Here is a 20,536-nt window from a genome sequence, read left to right on the forward strand (position 1 = left end):
TGGTTATACGGATGCTCAAGGAACCTAGTGAGAGCATCAACAAAGAGATAGTAAGCAGATAAAAGGACATAGAGCCAGGCCGGTGTGGCTCAGTAGTTGAATGTGGACCCATGAACCAGGAAATCACAGTTCCATTCCTGGTCAGGGCCCATGCCCAGGTTGCAGGCTCAATCCCCAGTGGTGGGTGAGCTGGAGGCAGCCCATCAATGATTCTCTCTCATCATTGATGTTTCTGTATCTCTCTCCCTCTTCCTTCCTCTCTGAAATCAATAAAAATATATATATTTAAAAAGATTAGAACCAAAATAAATGTAATAGAGTCTAAAAAAATACAAAAGATAATTAAATCAAGAGCTGGTTCTTTGAAAAGATAAACAAGATTGACAAACCTTTAACTAGACTCATCAAGGAAAAAAGAAAGAGGATCCAAAAGATAAAATCAGAAATAAAGAGAAGTAACAACTGACACCAAAGAAATACAAAGCACTGTAAGAAAATATTACCAATAACTATATGCCAACAAATCAGACAATCTGGATAAAGTGGATAGATTCCCAGAAACATACAATCTTCCAAAACTGATTCAGGAAGAATCAGAATCTGAATAGACAGATTACAACTAGTGAAACTGAAGCAGTAATCCAAACACTCCCAACAAACAAAGGTCCTGGACTGGATGGCTTCACAGGTGAATTTTTACCAAACATTCAAAGAAGAGATGACACTTATCTTTCTCAAACTACTCCAAAAAACTAAAAGGAGCAAAGACTCCTAAGTTCATTTTAAGAGGCCAGCGTTATCCTCATTCCAAAATCAGATAAGGACACTACAAAGAAAGAAAATTAGCCAGTATCCCTGATGAATACAGATTCTAAAATCATCAACAAAATATTAGCAAACCTGATGGAGCAATACATTAAAAAGATCATACACTGTGATAAAGTGGGCTTTATTCCAGAGATGCAAGGTTGTTTAAAATACCTGCAAATCAATAAATGTGATACAACACATAACAAAATGAAGGATAAAAATCGCATGATCATGTCAATAGGTACAGAAAAAGCATCTGATAAAATCCAGCACCCATCTATAATAAATACTCTCAGCAAAGGGGGAATAGTGAAAACATACCTCAACATAACAAAGACCATATATGACAAATCCACAGGCTACATCAGGGGTGGGCAAACTTTTTGACTCAAGGGCCACAATGAGTTCTTAAACTGGACCGGAGGGCCAGAACAAAAGCATGGATGGAGTGTTTGTGTGAACTAATATAAATTCAAAGTAAACATCATTACATAAAAGGGTACGGTCTTTTTTTTTTTAGTTTTATTCATTTCAAACGGGCCGGATCCGGCCCGTGGGCCATAGTTTGCCCACGGGTGGGCTACATCATACTCAGTGGGCAAAAACTAAAAGTGTTTTCCTTAAGATCATGAATAAAACAGGAATGCCCACTTTCACCATTTATTCAACGTAGTACTGGAAGTCCTAGCCCCAGGAATCAGACAAGAAGAAATAAAAGGCATTTAAATTGGAAAGGAAGAACTAAAGATGTCGTTATTTACAGAAGACATAATACTGTATCTAGAGAACCCTAAAGATTCCACCAAGAAAAACTACTAGAACTGATAAATGAATTTAGTAAAGTAGCAGGATACAAATATCCAGAAATTGGTTGCATTTTTTTTTTTTTTTTTTTTTTTTTTTTTTTTGAAATTGGTTGCATTTTTATGTACCAATAATGAACTAAAAAAAACAATCCCATTTTCAGTGGCATAACAAAGAAAATACCTTGGGTGTAAAAGACATATACTCAGAAAATTATAAGACACTGAAGAAAGAAGTTGAAGAAGATACAAATAAGTAGAAGCATATACCATGTTCATGGGTAGGAAGAATTAACATTAAAACTTTTATACTATCCTGGCTGGATGGCTTCAGTGTTTCTCATTTCTAAAATCAATAAAAACATATTTTTTAAAAAATGTCCATAGTACTCAAAGCAATCTATAGATTCAATGCAATTCTTATTAAGATACCAATGGCATATTTCACAGACCTAGAGCAAATGTTCCAAAAATTTATATGGAACCGCAAAAGATCCTGAATAGCCACAGCAATCTTGAGAGAGAACAAAGTTGGAGGAATCATGCTACCTGATATCAAACTATACTATTAGGCTATAGTAATCAAAACAGCATGGTACTTAGCCTAGTTGGTGTGGCTCAGTGGTTGAGCATTGACCTTTATGAACCAGGAGGTCACTGTTAGATTCCTGGTCAGGGCACATGCCCGGGTTTTGGGCTCGATCCCCAGTAGGGGGAATGCAGGAGGCAACCAATCAGTGATTATCTCTCATCATTGATGTTTCTATTTCTCTATCCCTCTTACTTCCTCTCTCTGTCTAAAAAAATCAACTTTAAAAAACATATTTAAAAAATGGGCAGAGAAGCTGAATAGACATTTCTCCAAAGAAGTTACACAGTGGCCAATAAGCACATGAAAAGATGTTCAACATCATTAGTCATGAGGACAATTAGAAACAAAATCATAAGATACTACTTTATATCCACTAAAATAGTTATAACAAAAGGATGAATAATAACTAGCATTGGTGAGGGTATGAAGAACTTGGAACCCTCACACGTTGTTGGTGGGTATATAAAATGATGACGTTATTTTGGCAAACAGTTTGGCAGTCCTCAAAATGTAAAATAAAGAATTACATATGACCCAGCAATTTACTCCTAAGTAGATACCCAAGATAATTGAAAATAGTATATGTCCACACAAAAATCTATACATGAAATATTCACAGTAGCGTTATGCATAACAGCCAAAAAGTAGAAACAACCTAAATGTCCATCAACTGATGAGTGGGTAAATGTGATATATCCACATAATGGAATATTATTTGGCAATAAAAAATGTATCAAGTAATGATATATACTATAACATGGATGAACCTTGAAAAGATTATGTTAAATTGAAGCCAGTCAAAAAAGGCCACATATTGTTTGGCTCCATTTATGTGTAATGCCCATAATAGGCAAATCCATAGTGATAGGAAATAGATTAGTGGCTTCCAGGGGTTGAATGGAGGTAGGAATGGGTAGTTACTGCTAATATGTACTGAGTTTTATTTGGGTTTGATGAAAATGTGCTGATATTAATGGTGATAGCAGGTCTGTAAATATACAAAAAAAACACTTTATTGTTTTTTAATTTTTATTGAAGTAATTAGGATTTAACTGGTTAATAAAATTATATAGGCTTCAGGTGTACAATTCTATAATACATCATCTGTATATTATATTGTGTGTTTACCACCCAAAGTCAAGTCTCCTTCTGTCACCATTTATCCCCGCTTTGCCCTGTTCTACCTCTCCCTACCCCTTTTCCCTCTGGTAATCACCATACTGTTGTATCTGTGTCTGTGAGTTTTTTGTTTGTTTGTTTAATCCTTTCACCTTTTTCATCCAGCCCCGCAAAGCGCATACCCTCCAACAGCTGTCAGTCTATTTATTGTATCTATGAATCTGTTTCTTTTTTTTTTTAATATGTTTTATTGATTTTTTACAGAGAGGAAGGGAGGGGGATAGAGAGTTAGAAACATCCATGAGAGAAACATCGATCAGCTGCCTCCTGCACGCCCCCTAATGAAGATGTGCCCACAACCAAGGTACATGCCCTTGACCAGAATCGAACCTGGGACCCTTCAGTCCACAGGCCAACGCTATATCCACTGAGCCAAACCGGTTAGGGTTATGAGTCTGTTTCTATTCTGTTAGTTTATTTGTTCATTAGGTTTCACATGTAAATGAACTCATATGGTATTTGTCTTTCTATGACTGGCTTATTTTACCTTTATTTTTTTTTACAACCGAGTAGTATTCCATTGTGTAAATGTATCACAGCTTTTTTAGCCACTCATCTACTGATAGACACTTGAGCTGCTTCCAAATCTTGGCTATCTATAATAAAAGCATAATATGCTAATTAGACCAGACGTCCTTCAGGACAAAGCCACAGCAGGCGGGGGCCGTGGTCAAGGCCCTTGTTCAAATTTCATGCATCAGGCTCTAGTTATAAATAACACTGCAATGAACAGGGGTGCATATATTCTTTCAAATCAGTGTTTTGGGTTTCTTTGGACATACTCCCAGAAGTGTTATTGCTGGATCATAAGACAGTTCCATTTTTAATTTTTTAAGGAAACTCCATACTGTTTTCTACAGTGGTTGCACCAGTCTGCATTCCCACCAACAGTGCACAAGGGTTCCCTTTTCTCCACATCCTCACCAATCTCTGCCCTTTTTTTGTTGTTGAAATGTGGGCTTCTATTTTTATTGTTTTTTAGAGATATATTTTTATTGATTTCAGAGAGGAAGGGAGAGGGAGAGAGATATAGAAACATCAATGATGAGAGAGAATCATTGATTGGCTGCCTCCTGCACACCCCCTACCAGGGATTGAGCCTGAAACCTGGGCATGTACCCTTGACTGGAATCAAACGTGGGATCCTTCAGTCTGCAGGCCAACAAACACTCTACCCACTGAGCCAAACCAGCTAGGGCTCTGCCCATTTTTTAATGGGATCATTTGTCTTTTTGTTATTTTATTATTGAGGAGTCCTTTTTAAATAAAAATCTCTTATCAGATGTAAGTCACTTATCTAGATACAAATCAGATAAGATATATAATTTTCAAATGTTCTCTCCCATTCTGTGGTTTGTGTTTTCCTTTTTCTGCTGGCGTCCTGTGAGTCACGAAAGTTTTTAATTTTGAGAAGTTCAATTTATCTTTTTTTTTTCTTTTGTTGCTTGTGTTTTTGGTGTCATGTGTAAGAAACCATTGCCTAGTCCAATGTCAGGAAGATTTACTCCTATGTTTTCCTTTAAGACTCATGGTTTAAGCTCTTACATTTTAAAGTCTGTGATTTATTTTGAGTAAATGTTTTTGTATATGGTATGAGGTAGGGGTCCAGCTTCATTCTTTTGCAGGTGGATATTCAGTTGTCCCAGCATCATGTGTTGAAAAGACTATTGAATGATCTTAGTACTCTTGTCAAAAATTAATTGATCGCAAATTTAGGCGTTTATTTTTGGATTCTCAGTTCTGGCTCATTGATCTATATGTCATATTATCATGCCAATATCATGCTGTCTTGATTGCTATAACTGTATAGTAAGTTTTGAAATTGGGAAGTGTGAGCCTTCCACTCCAACTTTGTTCTTCTTTTTCAAGATAGTTTGTCTCTTCTGGATCCCTTACATTTCTATATGATTTTTAGGGTAAGCTTGTCAATTTCTACAAAAAAGCCAGCTGGGCCCGCCTGGTGTGGCTCAGTGGTTGAGCATCGACCCATGAACCAAGAGGTCCTCGGTTCCATTCCTACTCAGGGCACATGCCCAGGTTGCAGGCTCCATCCCCAGTAGGGGGCATGTAGGAAGCAGTCAATTTATGATTCTGTCTCATCATTGATGTTTCTATCCCTCTCTCCCTCTCCCTTCCTGTCTCTGAAATCAATAAAAACTTTTTTTTAAAAGCCAGCTGGGATTTGATAGAAATGCATTGAGTCTGTAGATCTTAACAAAATTAAGTATTCTGATCCATAAACATAGGCTATCGTTCCATTTACTTATCTTCTTTAATTTTTTCAACAATGTTTTGTCGTTTTTAACACTTTTTTGGTTAAATTTATTCCTTTTGATGCTTTTGTAACTTGTACTGCTTTCTTACTAGTAGTTTTATTTTTGGACTGTTTATTGTAGTATGTGGAAATGCACTTGTAGCCTTCAACCTGCTGAACTAACCTGCTTGATTAGTTCTAATAGGGTATTAATGTATTTCTTATAATTTTCTACGTACAAGATTATGTCATCTGCACATAGAGATAGTTTTACTTCTTCATTTTCAACCTGGATGTCTATTATTTCCTCTTCTTGCCTAATTTCCATACAGAACATTGAATAGAAGTGGCAAGAGTAAACAACCTTGTCTTATTCTAAGATTATGTTTTAAAAATATATCCATTTGGTCATATTCTTGAGAAACTTAAACTCACAGTAGAGATGAAATTAATATGTGAAATTGAAGGTGAAATTCATGGGTGGGATAGCTTGTGGTGGGCTAGAGTAGCTAAGGAAGATTTCCTAGGGGGAAAACAATTTGTGATTTGGCTTGGCTGATAGGAGGTCATATTTAGGCATGCGTGGATACTTGAACATAGAAAAAAATGGGAAGTAAAGATAGAGATTCTGTAGAGCTATTATAGGAGAGAGCAGTAGTTGGTCATCCAGAGCGCTGATGGATCTCCTACCACTGCTCAGGCTGCCTGGCTTCTTTCAGCTCTCTGGACGGTCTACACCTTCCATTCACCTATTAGTAACCCCATAAAGTTTAATGTTGCTCAAAATGGGTCCACTGCCTTTTGCATTAGAATCACCCAGGAGGATCTGTTAAATAGACTGATACCTGCTCCTCACCTGTGGTGCTAAATCAGAATCTCTGGAGGCAGATCCTAGGAGTCTGATTCCCAGGTGATTCCTATAGATCATGAAGTTTGGGAGACAATATCTTGAAGCACCTTGGGTAGCATCTGTTCCCAAGTTTTTCCCAACTCACTCAGGCCCCCAATTCTACTTAGTAGATGATCTTCCCTCTGACATCGTTAAAGTCATAGTCATTCGATATTTATGGAGTTCCCTCATCTTCCTTCCTCTTTACCGCAACAGACCAGTATCTCTTCACTTTTTATCTTTTCTTGTCCTTCTCCCTTCTCTCTAGTTATTCATGCTCTTGTTCCCATCCCTTCCCACCTGCCAGTAGCTGGCTGGACAAGAAATTAGACTGCTGAGAGCAAAGAGTTTGAGCACCAAGAGAAAGAGCTGGAGAAGGCCTACCACAGCATCGTTACAGAGCTGTGTCCACGTGCAGGGGCCAAGCCAGGACTGTTTTGGTGGCTTCCCAGTAGCAGAGCACCTCCCTCTGCAGACACCTCCATTAGATTGCCATCAAAGAGGGTGACCAGGCACGGACAGGTGCATATTTGAAGGGCTCACATTTGAGACCAGATCAATACATAATTCATATTTGAACTGCTAAGCATTTCTGGGCATTCTGAATCATTGGGTATGTGAATAAGAGAGAAATAGGCACTGTTGTATTTTATCACTATGTAAATCAGTGGAAGGTACAGATTACATACTGTGGAATACACATATACATGCGTATACACATATATATCATTAAAAATCAATTCATCAAACATCATCAGTCTCCTCTCTGGCTTCTTCCTTTCCATAAGCATGAGAGATCTTCCCTATTTTAAAAACCCTTTTGTCTGGCCCTTCTGCCTCCTCTAGCCATCATCTGATTTCCCCCTTCCTCTCAAAGTTAACGTTCTCCAGTGAGGGTGCAGCACCCATAGCCTTTACTGCCTTGTTACGCCATCTCCTCTTCGTGCTCGCACAACTGCAGTTCCCACAGAGGTTCCTGGTGGTTTCCTGGGCGCTGAGTCACTGCTGTTTTCCTCAGCCCTGATTGCCTCCTCCTCTGATGTCTGTTCTGCTGCTCTCCATTGTGGTGCACATGGCCATTCCTCAGAGGCTGACCTTGGCTCTTCTGTTCTTTTTTCCCTAGGCATGCTCCCTGGACATCTGGTCTCCTGTCTCCAACTCACAGTGTGAATGTCCTCTAAATCTTTATCTCCGGACCTTTGTTTCTAACTGCCTGATAGGCACTTACTCCTAGTGTCCCCTAACATCTCAAACTCAAGACCCAAACCCAGACTGCTGTCCCTTAGCATATCATGGCCTTCCCCACTCCTTTGTTTTTTAAAATATGTTTTTATTTATTTCAGAGAGAAAGGAAGGGGCGTAGGGAGAGAGAGACAGAGACAGACGTGGATGGGTTGCCTCCTGCATGCCCCCTACTGGGGATTGAGCCCGCAACCTTGGTATGTGCCCCCACCAGGAATTGAACCAGTGACCTTTTGGCTCATGGGACTTCGCTCAACCAACTGAGCCACTCCAGCCAAGCGGCCTTCCCCAGTCTTAAATTCCTATCATCAACTGAAACCTTAGCCAGCTGCCAAAGCCCAGCTTAGACTGAGATTTCCAACCTGAATTTAGTTCTTTTCCCTGAAACCATGAAAGAGATTTTTTACCCAGTTCAACTCCCTCTTAATTTATATGTGGAAGATGAGTCCCCAAACCGTTAAATACCTGCTTAGGAACATACAGCTAATGCTAAAGTCCTTAGAAACTCACTCTCCAGTGCTCTTTCCACTCTACCAAGCAGTTTCTTAATGCCTTGAGTGCTTTCAGTTGCTCTTATGGCAAATAATCATGTACTGCCACGTGTACATGCTGGGGTACTTGTAAAGTTAGAAGATCCTTGAGCGACCTTCCATGTTTCTCATGTATCACTGAGCTCCTCACTGTGCCTAATTGAGGAGTCATCGCTCAGTTAGTGCTCAGTAAATATTTAATTGCTGGATGAAAGAAGAGAAAGTTACCTTATAGATTTTCCCTGATTAGGGCCTAGCCCGGTGCAGGGCAGATGTAGATGCTCAGGAAATATTTATTGGTGATGGGAAGCTGTAACGATAGGCTCAGGTGTTTGGACTCTTCTTAGGCAGTGGGGGCCATGCTGGTTCCAGGCAGAAGAGTAGGATTTAAAAAGCACCGTGTTAGGAGGGTTCAATCTGGCGGCTGCGGCAGAAGGAAGAGTGGTGAGGCAGGAGCTCCAGGAGGGAAAAGAGGAGGGATTGCCGGGCTGGCAGCTTTAGGAATTGAGAGGGAAAGACAGGGACATTTTGAAGGGAGAAAGGATAGAGTGACTGTGATGTGGAGGGGGGAGGGGGGTAGAGAATGGTAGAGGAGAGATTTTGCTTTGAAAATGGTATTGCTCTTGACGAGGGGAGAGGAGTCGTCTCTGAGGAGCAAGCTCTGTGGAGGATGTTAGGTACATAACTGCTGTGTCACATTGATGCTCTCAGCCTAGTTCTTAGCGTAACCATTTCAAGTAGGTGTGTTATCTTTGCTTGTGGGTCAGAACACGGGCTTGAAACCATTAAATCATCTGCTGAACCCAGTGTGTCTGACCTCAGAGATTGTTCTTTCATTTCTCAGTGCCTCCCAAACATATAGGAGGAGACAGATTTGGAGCTAAGATTATAAAATTAAATTTGTGCTGATTTGAGGTGATGGTGGTATATCATTGTGACTCTAGCAGGCCCATCATATTTTCTCTTAGATTAGGAGCATCCAGAAAATTATAAGTCCTTTTTCCTTGTCTCTGTCCATCTAGGAAGAACTAAGTTGGATGCAGAAAAAGACTTATCAACAGAATTAAGAGGCCCCCAAATAGATGAGCCCTTCTTTTGGGGAGATTTTTAGGGAACTGGGCTCCCTTCCTCTAAGTCTAGATTTGCAGGTAGACACGATACCTTCTTCCAGGTTCCTTGCAACTCTCCAGGCCTCTCATTAGTCCTCACGCTACAGTGACAATATCTCCCTTTCCTGTGGGGCCTGCTGTTTTATTAGACCTGTTCAAGGACTTTTTTAAAGTAATTTCCGCTGGAGCTAAATAATTAAATATAGAACTACGAAATTCTTGGTCTGGTCAGCCCAGGTTCGTTCAGAGCACATAGAAGGAGCCGTCTTCTACTTCTATCAGGTCTTCCCCTGGAGTAGCTTGTGGATGTTCTTTCAGGCTTCTGTATGCTAGGCTCTGGGCGAGGTAGGTACTGGACACACCGGTAAACAAGGAGGACTTAGTCCCTTTTATCTGGGAATGTATAGACAAGTCGATACACAATTGCAGTGCATGCTAATATGTACTCTGATAGGGGAAGTACATTGTTATCCTCCAGTTCCCCTCTTTGAGAACATGGACGGAAATAGTATAGGGTAAGGATATTATAAAAAAGCCTTGGGCTGGTGTCTCCCTGGTCCCAACCATGCCCAAGCTATGTTCCATGTGCTGGCTTCAGTGGATGACAGGTGAAGGATTCTTTTTTTTTTTTTTTTTTTAAATATATTTCATTGATTTTCTACAGAGAGGAAGGGAGAGAGACAGAGAGCCAGAAACATCGATGAGAGAGAAACACCGATCAGCTGCCTCCTGCACATCTCCCACTGGGGATGTGCCCGCAACCCAGGCACATGCCCCCGACCGGAATCGAACCCGGGACCTCCCAGTCCGCAGGCCGACGCTCCATCCACTGAGCCAAACCGGCCTCGGCTGGTGAAGGATTCTTTTGGTGTTTTTTGTTTGTTTGTTTTTTAGAAATCTTATATTGGTTTTCAAAATCAGGGAGAAAGGCGTTTTAGATTATATACTTCTAGAATTATCAGCACAGAGGCCCCAGCACTGCCTGGAGACTTTGTTTCTTAAGTGACATCCTCAGTTTGTGCCTCTCCGCTCAGTCCTGCAGGTGGTGGGAGAGGGTCTGCCCAGTCCTGCAGGAGCTCAGGAGGCAGGCTGGCTCTCAGCTTGCAGCCCCACTTCCCAGCCTCTCTCCCTCTTTCAAAAAAGAAGTCCTGCCAGGAGGGTGTGGGCAGGCCTCCCGGCAGCTGTGCTGCTCCGCCAGGCTGCCTGCTCTTGGCTCAGCAGGCAGTGAGCCTCTTTAGAGGCTTTGTCTGAGCCTTTCGGGCTCTCTCCTCCTGGCACTGCTTGGCTCAGGAAAGCAGGAACTGAAAGTTCTCCCTTCTCATCTGCCCCTGCCAGTGGCCCTCTCACTGTCACCTGCTCTCCCTCCTACCTAGAGGTCTCTTCTACCCCCAAAGGCCACAAACACTGGCTCTGAAGCCCTTGGTCTCGGGAGGACTGGGAAGGGGGGAAATGTCAAAAGGATGGTGGCTCTCAAGTTCCAACTCCCTGCTTTTAAAAAATTAATAACTGTAAGTAACTGTTATTGCACACACGCTCTTAACCAATGCCAGGCACCATCTTAACCATTTTATGGGCGTTGCCTCATTTAAAGTTGACCCCTTCCTGCCCTAGCCAGTTTGGCTCAGTGGAGAGAGCTTCAGCCTGTCAACTGAAGGGTCCTAGGTTCCATTCCAGTCAGTGGCATGTACCTCGGTTGCAGGCTCAATCCCCAGCCCTGGTCAGGGCATGTGTGGGAGGCAACCAGTTGCTGTGTCTCTTACATCAATGTTTCTCTCTGTGTCTCTCCCCCTCCCTTCCACTCTCTAAAAATCAATGGAAAAATATCCTTGGATGGGGATTAACAATCAATCAATCAAATAAAGTTGACACCAATCCCAGAGGTGGGTACTCAGGCACCCCCTTTCGCAGGTAGGCTGTACACTCTCAGAGTTTGTCATTGAGTTTGAAATCAGGAGCATACCTTTGAAAAGGTAGCTGGGCTCTGGCTTCTGTTTTCTCTCAACTTCTGACTTTTCGTATAGAACATGAACTCTGAACCAGTCCAGGAAAGGGGCAGCTGGCCATCAGAGTTCCCCCTGCAGGCCCCGCATAATATACTAGTCTTCACTTTTCTCTCCTGATTGAATACATCCCCACCACCACCCCCAGGCTACATAATCTTTTTCTGAAGTCCAACACCTATTCTTTCTCTCCCTCTCCCCTCCCCTCCAGGACCCTGCTGGAATCTTTGAGCTCGTGGAAGTGGTTGGCAATGGAACCTATGGACAGGTGTACAAGGTGAGACTCTAATGGCGCAGAAGTGTGACTGTCTTCCATGGGGCCCTCTCAGGAGGGGTGGGAGAGTATATTCCAGGTCAGGAAAGTGGAGAGGTTATGGGAGATTGCCGAGGCTGGGGACCTGGGAAAGAAGAGGGAGGAGATTAAAGTAATGAGGGAAGGAAGCAGGAAGCAGCAAGAAGTGGGATGTTTTTGCTAGCTTCTGCTCGAGTTTGGAATTACTGGTATAGCAGGGACAGGTTTGGAATTGAATGGGCTTTGGGAAAGGAACAGCTGAAGGCAGAAGGAACGGTATCAGAGCTCACCTGGGCGTTCAGAGTAAAGCACAGGCCAGAGGTGCAGGTTTGGCCTGACAACAGAAAAACCCAGGACTTGGAGTGGGTGGGATCCCATGAGTGACCCTCTGCAGAGGGGAAGCGGCTTTCTTGAGCTCCCACAGCTGGTCTGCAGCAGGGCCAGCGCCGGAGCTCAGGCCTTCTGCCCTTGAGGCCGCCTCTCTCCCACAGAAGTGGTGTTTCCTCAGCCACTGATTGTGCCTTCTGGTCTGGCCAGCTCGGCATTCTCGTGTGGCCTGATGTCTGGTCCCACTTGAATGGGGGGAGGTGGCCACAGCAGAGAGATGTTCAAGGTGGATGCTGCCCCAGAGAATACACGCCGGCTTCTTTGTCTCCAGACATGATGCTGGGTCTTTTCACAAGTCTCCTCTGCATCTCCAGGGCCTGTTTCCTGGGTCACTGGGACCACCTGCCTTTCTCTTACCCTTCTTCCATGGAAGCTTCCTCCCCCCATTTCCCCATCTCTTGCCTAATTGTTGCCATGGAAATCCTAGCTCTGTGTTCCACTGCTTTTCTGGGCTTGGGTCTTGAATGACTGCTGAGGATAAAAATAATCCACGGCTTGGCAATGCCCATGTTCATCTCCCTGAGGGGCTGCTTTCCCTCACCTTACTCTTCCCCAGGAAGCCTTGGACTTTCCTGTCCAAACCCCAGTCGGCTCCTGCTAGGAATTTTGGAGGGGGGAGGGGGGGTGGGCAATGGCAGGGCCATCCTATATATAGAAGTTTCTTCCTATTAGCACTGGTGATGGGGCCATCGACATGTTAGTTGATGTTTCCTTCTGTGTTTCCCTGAGTTTCCTAAAAATCTCAGCTCTATTTTTAAAAAATGTTTTTTATTGATTTTTTTTTTTTTTTTTTAGAAAGAGGAAGGGAGAAGGATAGAGAGATAGAAACATCTATGAAAGAGAAACATCATTGATCAGCTGCCTCCTGCACACCCCCTACTAGGGATCGAGCCTGCAACCCGGGCAAGTGCCCTGACCTGACCGGAACCGAATTGGTGACCTCTTGCTTCCTGGGTCAATGCTCATCCTCTGAGGCACACCAGCGAGTTCGGCTCTATCTTAATTCTTTCCTGTCAACAAAATAAAAAGCTGGGGGGTGGGGGGAATCCTGGGAATAGCCTCCTATCCAAAGGGGGCTTGTGTGGCATAGAAGATGCAGAGAGAGGCCAAGGCCCTCCCTCCTCAGCCTCTTTCCCAGCTCCCTGCAGCTCCACCTGAGGATGGAGAAGGTACCCTTGACTCCCGCTCTAACTTTCAAACTGTAGGAAGTACAAGCCAGAGAGGCTTGAGTATGAAGGGAGCAGACCCTTCATTTTTACCAAGCACAGACTTTGGAAATCCAGTCTTGGTAGTTTTTCTGTAGCCACTGTTAGTCCTGTGACCAACCAATAAATTGAGGTGTCTAGCCACCATGAGGGGCATATTTTAAGATAGAAAAGAGCCAAAAGGTGTGGCTTCTCCCAGAATCAGGCCCTTCGTGAGCATGACCCAGGCCCCTCTGCGTTCACCTTTCTGTGCACAGGGTCGGCACGTCAAGACTGGGCAGCTGGCTGCCATCAAGGTCATGGATGTCACGGAGGTAGGAAGCCGCGGGGGCAGTGGGGTTGGGAGGGGGGGTGGAGCATTGAGAATGAGGCTCACCTCCTCCCATTCACCCAGGATGAGGAAGAAGAGATCAAGCAGGAGATCAACATGTTGAAAAAATACTCTCACCACCGCAACATCGCCACCTACTACGGAGCCTTCATCAAGAAGAGCCCCCCTGGGAACGACGACCAGCTCTGGGTGAGAGTGCCCTCTGGCCTGCCCCCGGCCCTCCCTGCCCTTTCATCTCCAGCATCAGTACCCGAGTCTCCTTGCCAGGCCTCTCTTCAGTCCCACAGCCTCTCCTGTGCATGGGTGGAGGGACCTCCTGCCCACACTTGGCAGTCTCTTGTCCTCTGGGCGTTTCGGTGGCAGGGGTTCTGGGGCTCGCCTTTGCCCTAACCAGTACCTTACCCTGTGTCCAACAGGCCCTTCATAAGTATCGAGCAATGCAATCCTAGCAAGGGCTGGGAAAGACCCAGGGAGCTTAGCTGATGAGTTCTCCTGCACTGACAGCCCCTAGGAAAGCAGCAGACCAAACTCTGTGGTAGGCGAAGGTAGAGCGTGGACCCCTCCTGGCAGTGTACAGGCCTCTGGGTGATTGTTCTAACCAGAACTTACTGCAGCCCTTTTGGTCTCCCCCAAATTCCCTCCTGGCCCAGAACATTTCTAAGTCATTCACCCTCCCTGCCTGGGCGCTGGTGCCAGCTGATTCCTCAGCCTCGCTGTCTCTGGTACTCAGCCAGACCCAAGGACAGAGCAGCAGGGAACATGGCGGTGGCTGGGCAACGTGGGGATAGGGGGCGGCCAGGGATTGATGCTCATGCCAGGTCTCCCCTTGCAGCAGTTGCCAGATGAGTACTTATTTAGCACTTTCTGCATACCCTGCACAAATAAGTATGAATCATGGTTCCTGTTTCTATGCAGTAGACTTTCTGAAGGCATGCACATGCAACACACGCGCGCGCGTGCACACACACTCACACTCACTCACACTCACACTCACACTTACAAACACATTGACATTTCATACACACAAAAGGTGAGTAATGGGTTAGAGAGGTTTACCTACCAACTGTATCTAGTGAGAGATCCTTGAGGACTAGAGGTCAGGTGCTAGTGACCAGGCGCCCCCTTCTGGACCTGTTGGACATTGTCTTTCCATTATGCTATACTCAAATGTGGAGCATATGTAAATTATTTTTGCATATGCAAATATCCACATTTCTTCCAACCTTTTCCTGTGCTGGGTGTGGCTTTTAGAAAGGGTACAGTGAAAACATTTCAACAGATATGCCTGTCACCGGGGGACTTCCCTTTTGGCACCTGCCTCTGGGCCTCTGGTTCTTCCCTAGAGATGGCACAGGAGCTCTCCTCATCTCCCCGCTGTAGTCTTACCTCTGTTTGTGGAGTTTCTCCCAGAACACTACCAGGTTCCCTCAGCTCTCTGGTGGACCCTGTGCACTGTTTTTGTCTCTAGCAGACTGGAGAATTTCTGGTTCTAGCCCCTTTCTTGACTCGGGATGAGAGGTTGGCAAACTTTTTCTGTGAGGGACCAGATAGTAAATATTTGGGGCTTTGTGGGTCATACTGTCTGTCACTACTCAGCTCAGCCATTGTACCATGAAAGCAGCCATAGACAATGTATAAATGAGTGGGCATCACTGTATCCCCCAGAACCTTTATTTAGGACACTAATTTGCATGTCATGTGATTATTTTTTTATTCTTTTCAGCCATTTGAAAATGTAAAAAACTAGCCATAGTTTGCTGACCTTGCTCTAGAGCAGTAGGGGTTATGAATCCCAAAAAGGATCTGATGAGCACATTGGATCCCTCATTTTGTCTACAATTTCAGGGATTCCTTGGGCTCCTACTCTGGACAAAGACCATGTCCCCAAACCCTCCCTGTCCATCTTTTCCGACTGTATTTCCTTCCCCTTTTCCTCCTAACCTCAGGAAGTTCTGTGGTCTTTGTGAGAGGGGCATGTGGCCCCTGCCCTTCAACTTATACCAGTTTGACCCCAAGGCCGCTGGTTCTCCTCCCGGGCACTGGCAGGGGAAAGGGGCCTTGCCTAACTGCTACTTTTCCTTCCGGTCTCCCTGGGACTACAGCTGGTAATGGAGTTCTGTGGTGCTGGTTCCGTGACGGACCTGGTAAAGAATACAAAAGGGAATGCCCTGAAGGAGGACTGCATCGCCTACATCTGCAGGGAGATTCTGCGGGTAAGCGCCAGGCCCCTCCCTGCCTCCTGCTCTTGGGCCACCCCCTCTGGAGCTTCTCCCTGGGCATGGACCCCCCTGCGCTGAGGAGGAAATGGAATTATGCCCTCTTTTATTTAATTTAATTTATTTATTTTTATTGATTTCAGAGAGGAAGGGAGAGGGATAGAGAGAAACATCAATGTGAGAGAATCATTGATTGGTTGCCTCCTGCACGCCCCCTACTGGGGGGTATCAAGCCCGCAACCCGGGCATGTGCCCTTGGCCAGAATTAAACCTGGGACCCTTCAGTCTGCAGGCCCTCGCTCTATCCCCTGAGCCAAACCAGCTAGAGCTATGCCCTCTTTTAAGGAGCAGGTGGCCTGATGGGGTTGGAGGCTAGAGACAGAGTCCTAACCGTGAGGACTCAAACTGTTGGAGGAGACAAGTGCCTCTGTTTCAAAGCTCTGCTGTTTCTCCACTTGGAATCTACACCTGCTGGGGATTCCCAGGAGCCACCACGCTGAGGAAACTCTCCAAAAATCTCAGCCTGTACTTTGGGCACATGGTGGAGAGGGACTGCTTCTTCAGCCCAGCCCCAACCAGACTGATGACCTCCCCTCCCCTCTCATTCAATCCAGTCCTTGCTCCTTCCCCCTCCTCCAACATCAAGCCTAATTCCCCCACTCTCTGCCCAGGGTCTGGCCCATCTCCACGCCCACAAGGTGATTCACCGAGACATCAAGGGGCAGAACGTGCTGCTGACAGAGAATGCCGAGGTCAAGCTAGGTGCGCTGATTCCTTCTGGGCGGACGGGCCCTCTAACCTCCAGGCGAGAGGCCCCTTTTCCCTCTGGGGGCTTAAGTCCCACAACCTGTAGGCTGGGAGGCTTGCTTTCCCATACCCTCCCCTGGGGTGCCTGCTATCTGCTATGTCCCCTGTGCTGTGCAGGTCCCTCTGGAAAGATGATCTGAGGTGATGTCCTTTCACCTTGGTTTTTCCCAAGACGCAGGGAGACTAGGTCAGGTTCTTCAGGGGGTTGATGGGATGGGAGAGGTTCTGAGGAGTGACTAGGTAGAGCCAGGACCTCAGCTGCCTTGGGACATGCCCATGCTGGGTCCAAGATGAGGGGAGCAGATGTGACACTCTGCTGTGACCCCTCTCTTCATGTCTTCTCAGTGGATTTTGGGGTGAGTGCTCAGCTGGACCGCACCGTGGGCAGGCGAAACACTTTCATTGGGACCCCCTACTGGATGGCCCCGGAGGTCATCGCCTGTGATGAGAACCCCGACGCCACCTATGATTACAGGGTATGGGCCCGGGAGTGTGCAGCCTGGGGCAGCCAAGGCAGGAAGTGAGATGGGGGTGATGGATAGATTGAAAATATCGGGGACTTAAGCAGCTTGGGGGGGGCAAAATGAAGGTCTAATGATGTGTTGGCTGTGAGGGGTTGGGGGACATTTTGTGGCAAGGGAGGTGTGGGTGGGAATATTGGGTAAGTTGGAGGACATGCAGGGTTAGAGGAGGGGCCTCAGGAAGGGGTTGGCCGGCAAGGGGTTCTGAAGAGACAGGGATAGTAGGTGAAGAGAGTCACCAGGAGCATTCACCTGTCCTTTCTTTCCCCTCTGTAGAGTGACATTTGGTCTCTAGGAATCACAGCCATTGAGATGGCAGAGGGAGCCCCCCGTAAGTGCGGAGTCTGGGAGAGAAGGGAGGGCCCAGAAAGTGGCTGTAGGGGAGAGGGGGGCCTTGGGAGGTCATGGTGAGAAGGGCTCCTTTAGGCTCTCAGCATGGCAGAGGGACTGACGGTCTCTTCTGTGTCCCAGCTCTGTGTGACATGCATCCCATGCGAGCCCTCTTCCTCATCCCTCGGAACCCACCACCCAGGCTCAAGTCCAAGAAATGGTAGGTCTCTGGGGATTTGGTGTCTAGGAAGGTCTCTGGACAAGGCCGCCTCCACCATAACCCCCTGGGTTCAGGCTTGGGTCTGCACCACACAAGAGGCGTTGGGAGGGGCTGGTACTGCAGCCACAGCATTAGGGGCGCTGGTGTTGGGGTATGGAGAAGACAGAAGGGATGTCAAAGTGGCTTTTTAAAAAAAATTAAATTCTTTATTGTTTAAAGTATTACATAAGTCTTTTTTGCCCCCCATTGACCTCTCCCCCGACACTCTCACCCCCCAGCACGTGCCCTCACCCCCCTACTGCCTGTGTCCTTTGATTGTGCTCATATGCGTGCATACAAGTCCTTTGGTTGATCTCTTACCCTCCCGAAGTGGCTTTTTGATGAATGATCTCCCCTCTTCCTCCTGTGACACCCCCTCCCAAGGGGGCCCTCCTAGTGTGAGCCATTGTTTCCAGGTCTAAGAAGTTCATCGACTTCATTGACACATGTCTCATCAAGACTTACCTGAGCCGCCCACCAACAGAGCAGCTGCTAAAGTTCCCCTTCATCCGCGACCAGCCCACAGAGCGGCAGGTCCGCATCCAGCTCAAGGACCACATCGACCGGTCTCGGAAGAAGCGGGGCGAGAAAGGTCAGTGGGGGAGGCGGGGGTGGGGGGTCAGGACACACTTCAGCCCTTGCTCCTCTTCACCAGCCCTGGCTCCTCCTTGCTCCCGTTCGGGCACCTCTCCCAGACCCCAGCTGTCCCCATCCGAAGACACCTCCTTTCCCAGGCTTTCGACCCCAGAGTGCTTTTTCTCAGAGCGCCAATTCAAGCCAGCCTTCCAAATGAGTGTGGCCCTTTTGCATCCTTACAAAAGCTTCCTGTTGAGCACATTCATTTGTGAGTGCATGCACACATTCAGTCACATCCCACCTACTATTGGGTCTCATCCCCATGCCTGTGCAGGCCCAAACCTGAGACCCACCGTCATTCCATTGCTCCCAGGAGGTGGGCAGGGACCCAGGTGCATGGCCATCCAGACAGATATTATTGGTTGTCCAGTCTAAGGTTTTCCTAGCCCAGGGTGGGGTCTGGGGCACTGGGTGAAGAAACAGCAGTGATCTCCCCCCTGCAGAGGAGACAGAGTATGAGTACAGCGGCAGTGAAGAGGAGGATGACAGCCATGGAGAGGAAGGAGAACCAAGGTGGGCTTGGCAGGTGGAGTTTGGGGGCCTCACTTTTCATCCGAGGGGACATCAGAGGTCCTTGGCTTGGGGACTCTCAGCCTGGGGATGGTGGGTTAGAGACCCATAAAACAATCTGAGAGCTGAGAAGAAATGGAACGAATGAGCAAGAGGTGGCAAGAGCCCAGGCCAGTGTGGCTCGGTTGGTTGAGAGTCGTCCCGTGCACCAAATGGGCGCTGGTTTGATTCCTGGTCAGGGCACATGCCCGGATTGTGGGCTTGGTCCCCAGTACGGGAATGCAGGTGGCAGCCTATCGATATTTCTCTCTCCTCTCAAAGAAAAAAAAAATCAATAAAAACATTTAAATAATAAAAAGAAGCGGGGAGAGAGTGATTCAGGGCTGCAGGCTGGGATATTGCTAGAGGTCAGGGCCCAAGACTGGGCAGGAGAGAGTGACCAGGGGCAGACTGTCTGGTCCAGACAGAGCACCTACTCAGGTGGCTCTCAATCGTGAAAGTGGAAAATGACTGGGTTCTGACCCCACCCTTCATTGTGCCACCCTGACCCAGCTCCATCATGAACGTGCCCGGCGAGTCCACGCTACGCCGGGAGTTCCTCCGGCTCCAGCAGGAGAATAAGAGCAACTCGGAGGCTTTAAAGCAGCAGCAGCAGCAGCTGCAGCAGCAACAGCAGCGAGACCCTGAGGCGCACATCAAACACCTCCTGCACCAGCGGCAGCGCCGCATCGAGGAGCAGAAGGAAGAGCGGCGGCGGGTTGAGGAGGTGGGGTTGTCCTGGGAGGGCCTGGCCAGGCCTGGTTCAGCACCCCTCCTGGCCCCATCCCTGCTTCCATTAGGACCACAGGGAGAAGAGGGAGCGAGCCAGGGCTTCCTAACCCCCTTCGTCCAGAATTGGATAGAAAGGGTCTGTGCTGTTAGAGGCCAGTCCCCACGTGCACTGCCTGCTCATCAGCCCTGTGTGAATGGTGGTGCCCTCAGCCTCCCTTGGGAGCAGAGCCATTTCTGAAAAGCCATACTGGTTCCCCACAGACAGGACTGTCCCTGTCCTTGTTGTCTAGCCCCCGGAGCTGTGGTCTGTGTACAAATACTCCAGGCCCCTGAGCATCTGATAGATAAGCAGTTGTCTAGTCTGAACATGAAGAGGAGCCTTCTCTTTACCCTCCTTTTACTTTTAATTTTTTGGCCTAGATTTGCTGGAAAGTACAGTCTTGTCAGTCGGACTTGCTGGAGGTGGGTGGGAGAAATTCATTTTAATAGTGAATCTTAAATAGCTACAGTTTTTCTTATTTTAAACACCATTTTAAAAGAGCTATATGCATATTTATTTTTTCTATGCATCTGTATTTAAATGTATTTATTTTGCAGGGGGCCATAGTGGGAAAGGCAAGGTATAGGTTGGTTTTAAAGATGCCTTAAGTGATGAACTTTTTGTTGAAACAATTACATGATTTTGTTAAGCAGAGAGCTGTGCTTAACAAAAAAATGAATAGACAGAAGCATCCACACTGTCTATGAACTGCTCCCCAAAGCAGGCACCAGTCTTTGTTGAACAAAACACAATTTGTAAGGAAGCCTGCTACAAGAGAACATAGCAAACATTGTCTTAAGGTCGTTGAGTGACAGAAAATTGT

At 46.4% G+C, this 20,536-nt stretch overlaps 1 protein-coding gene across 13 annotated transcripts in view; it reads left to right on the forward strand.

Moving 5' to 3' along the window:
- Positions 1–20,536, forward strand: part of MINK1 (misshapen like kinase 1) — a 58,607-nt gene that overhangs the window by 28,171 nt on the left and 9,900 nt on the right. For all 13 annotated transcript variants that reach the window (XM_070394227.1, XM_070394228.1, XM_070394229.1 and 10 more), the window contains exons 2-12: positions 11,620–11,685; positions 13,550–13,606; positions 13,687–13,812; positions 15,726–15,836; positions 16,511–16,601; positions 16,992–17,122; positions 17,444–17,498; positions 17,639–17,717; positions 18,173–18,348; positions 18,836–18,905; positions 19,455–19,668. In XM_070394227.1, coding sequence (XP_070250328.1) covers positions 11,620–11,685; positions 13,550–13,606; positions 13,687–13,812; positions 15,726–15,836; positions 16,511–16,601; positions 16,992–17,122; positions 17,444–17,498; positions 17,639–17,717; positions 18,173–18,348; positions 18,836–18,905; positions 19,455–19,668 — 1,176 coding nt within the window. The remainder of the gene's footprint in view (positions 1–11,619; positions 11,686–13,549; positions 13,607–13,686; positions 13,813–15,725; positions 15,837–16,510; positions 16,602–16,991; positions 17,123–17,443; positions 17,499–17,638; positions 17,718–18,172; positions 18,349–18,835; positions 18,906–19,454; positions 19,669–20,536) is intronic.

The sequence above is a fragment of the Myotis yumanensis genome, unplaced genomic scaffold (genome assembly GCF_028538775.1).
Source record: "Myotis yumanensis isolate MYYU_CA2020_CCGP unplaced genomic scaffold, mMyoYum1.0.hap1 SCAF_16, whole genome shotgun sequence".
In the NCBI taxonomy this organism is placed as follows: domain Eukaryota; kingdom Metazoa; phylum Chordata; class Mammalia; order Chiroptera; family Vespertilionidae; genus Myotis; species Myotis yumanensis.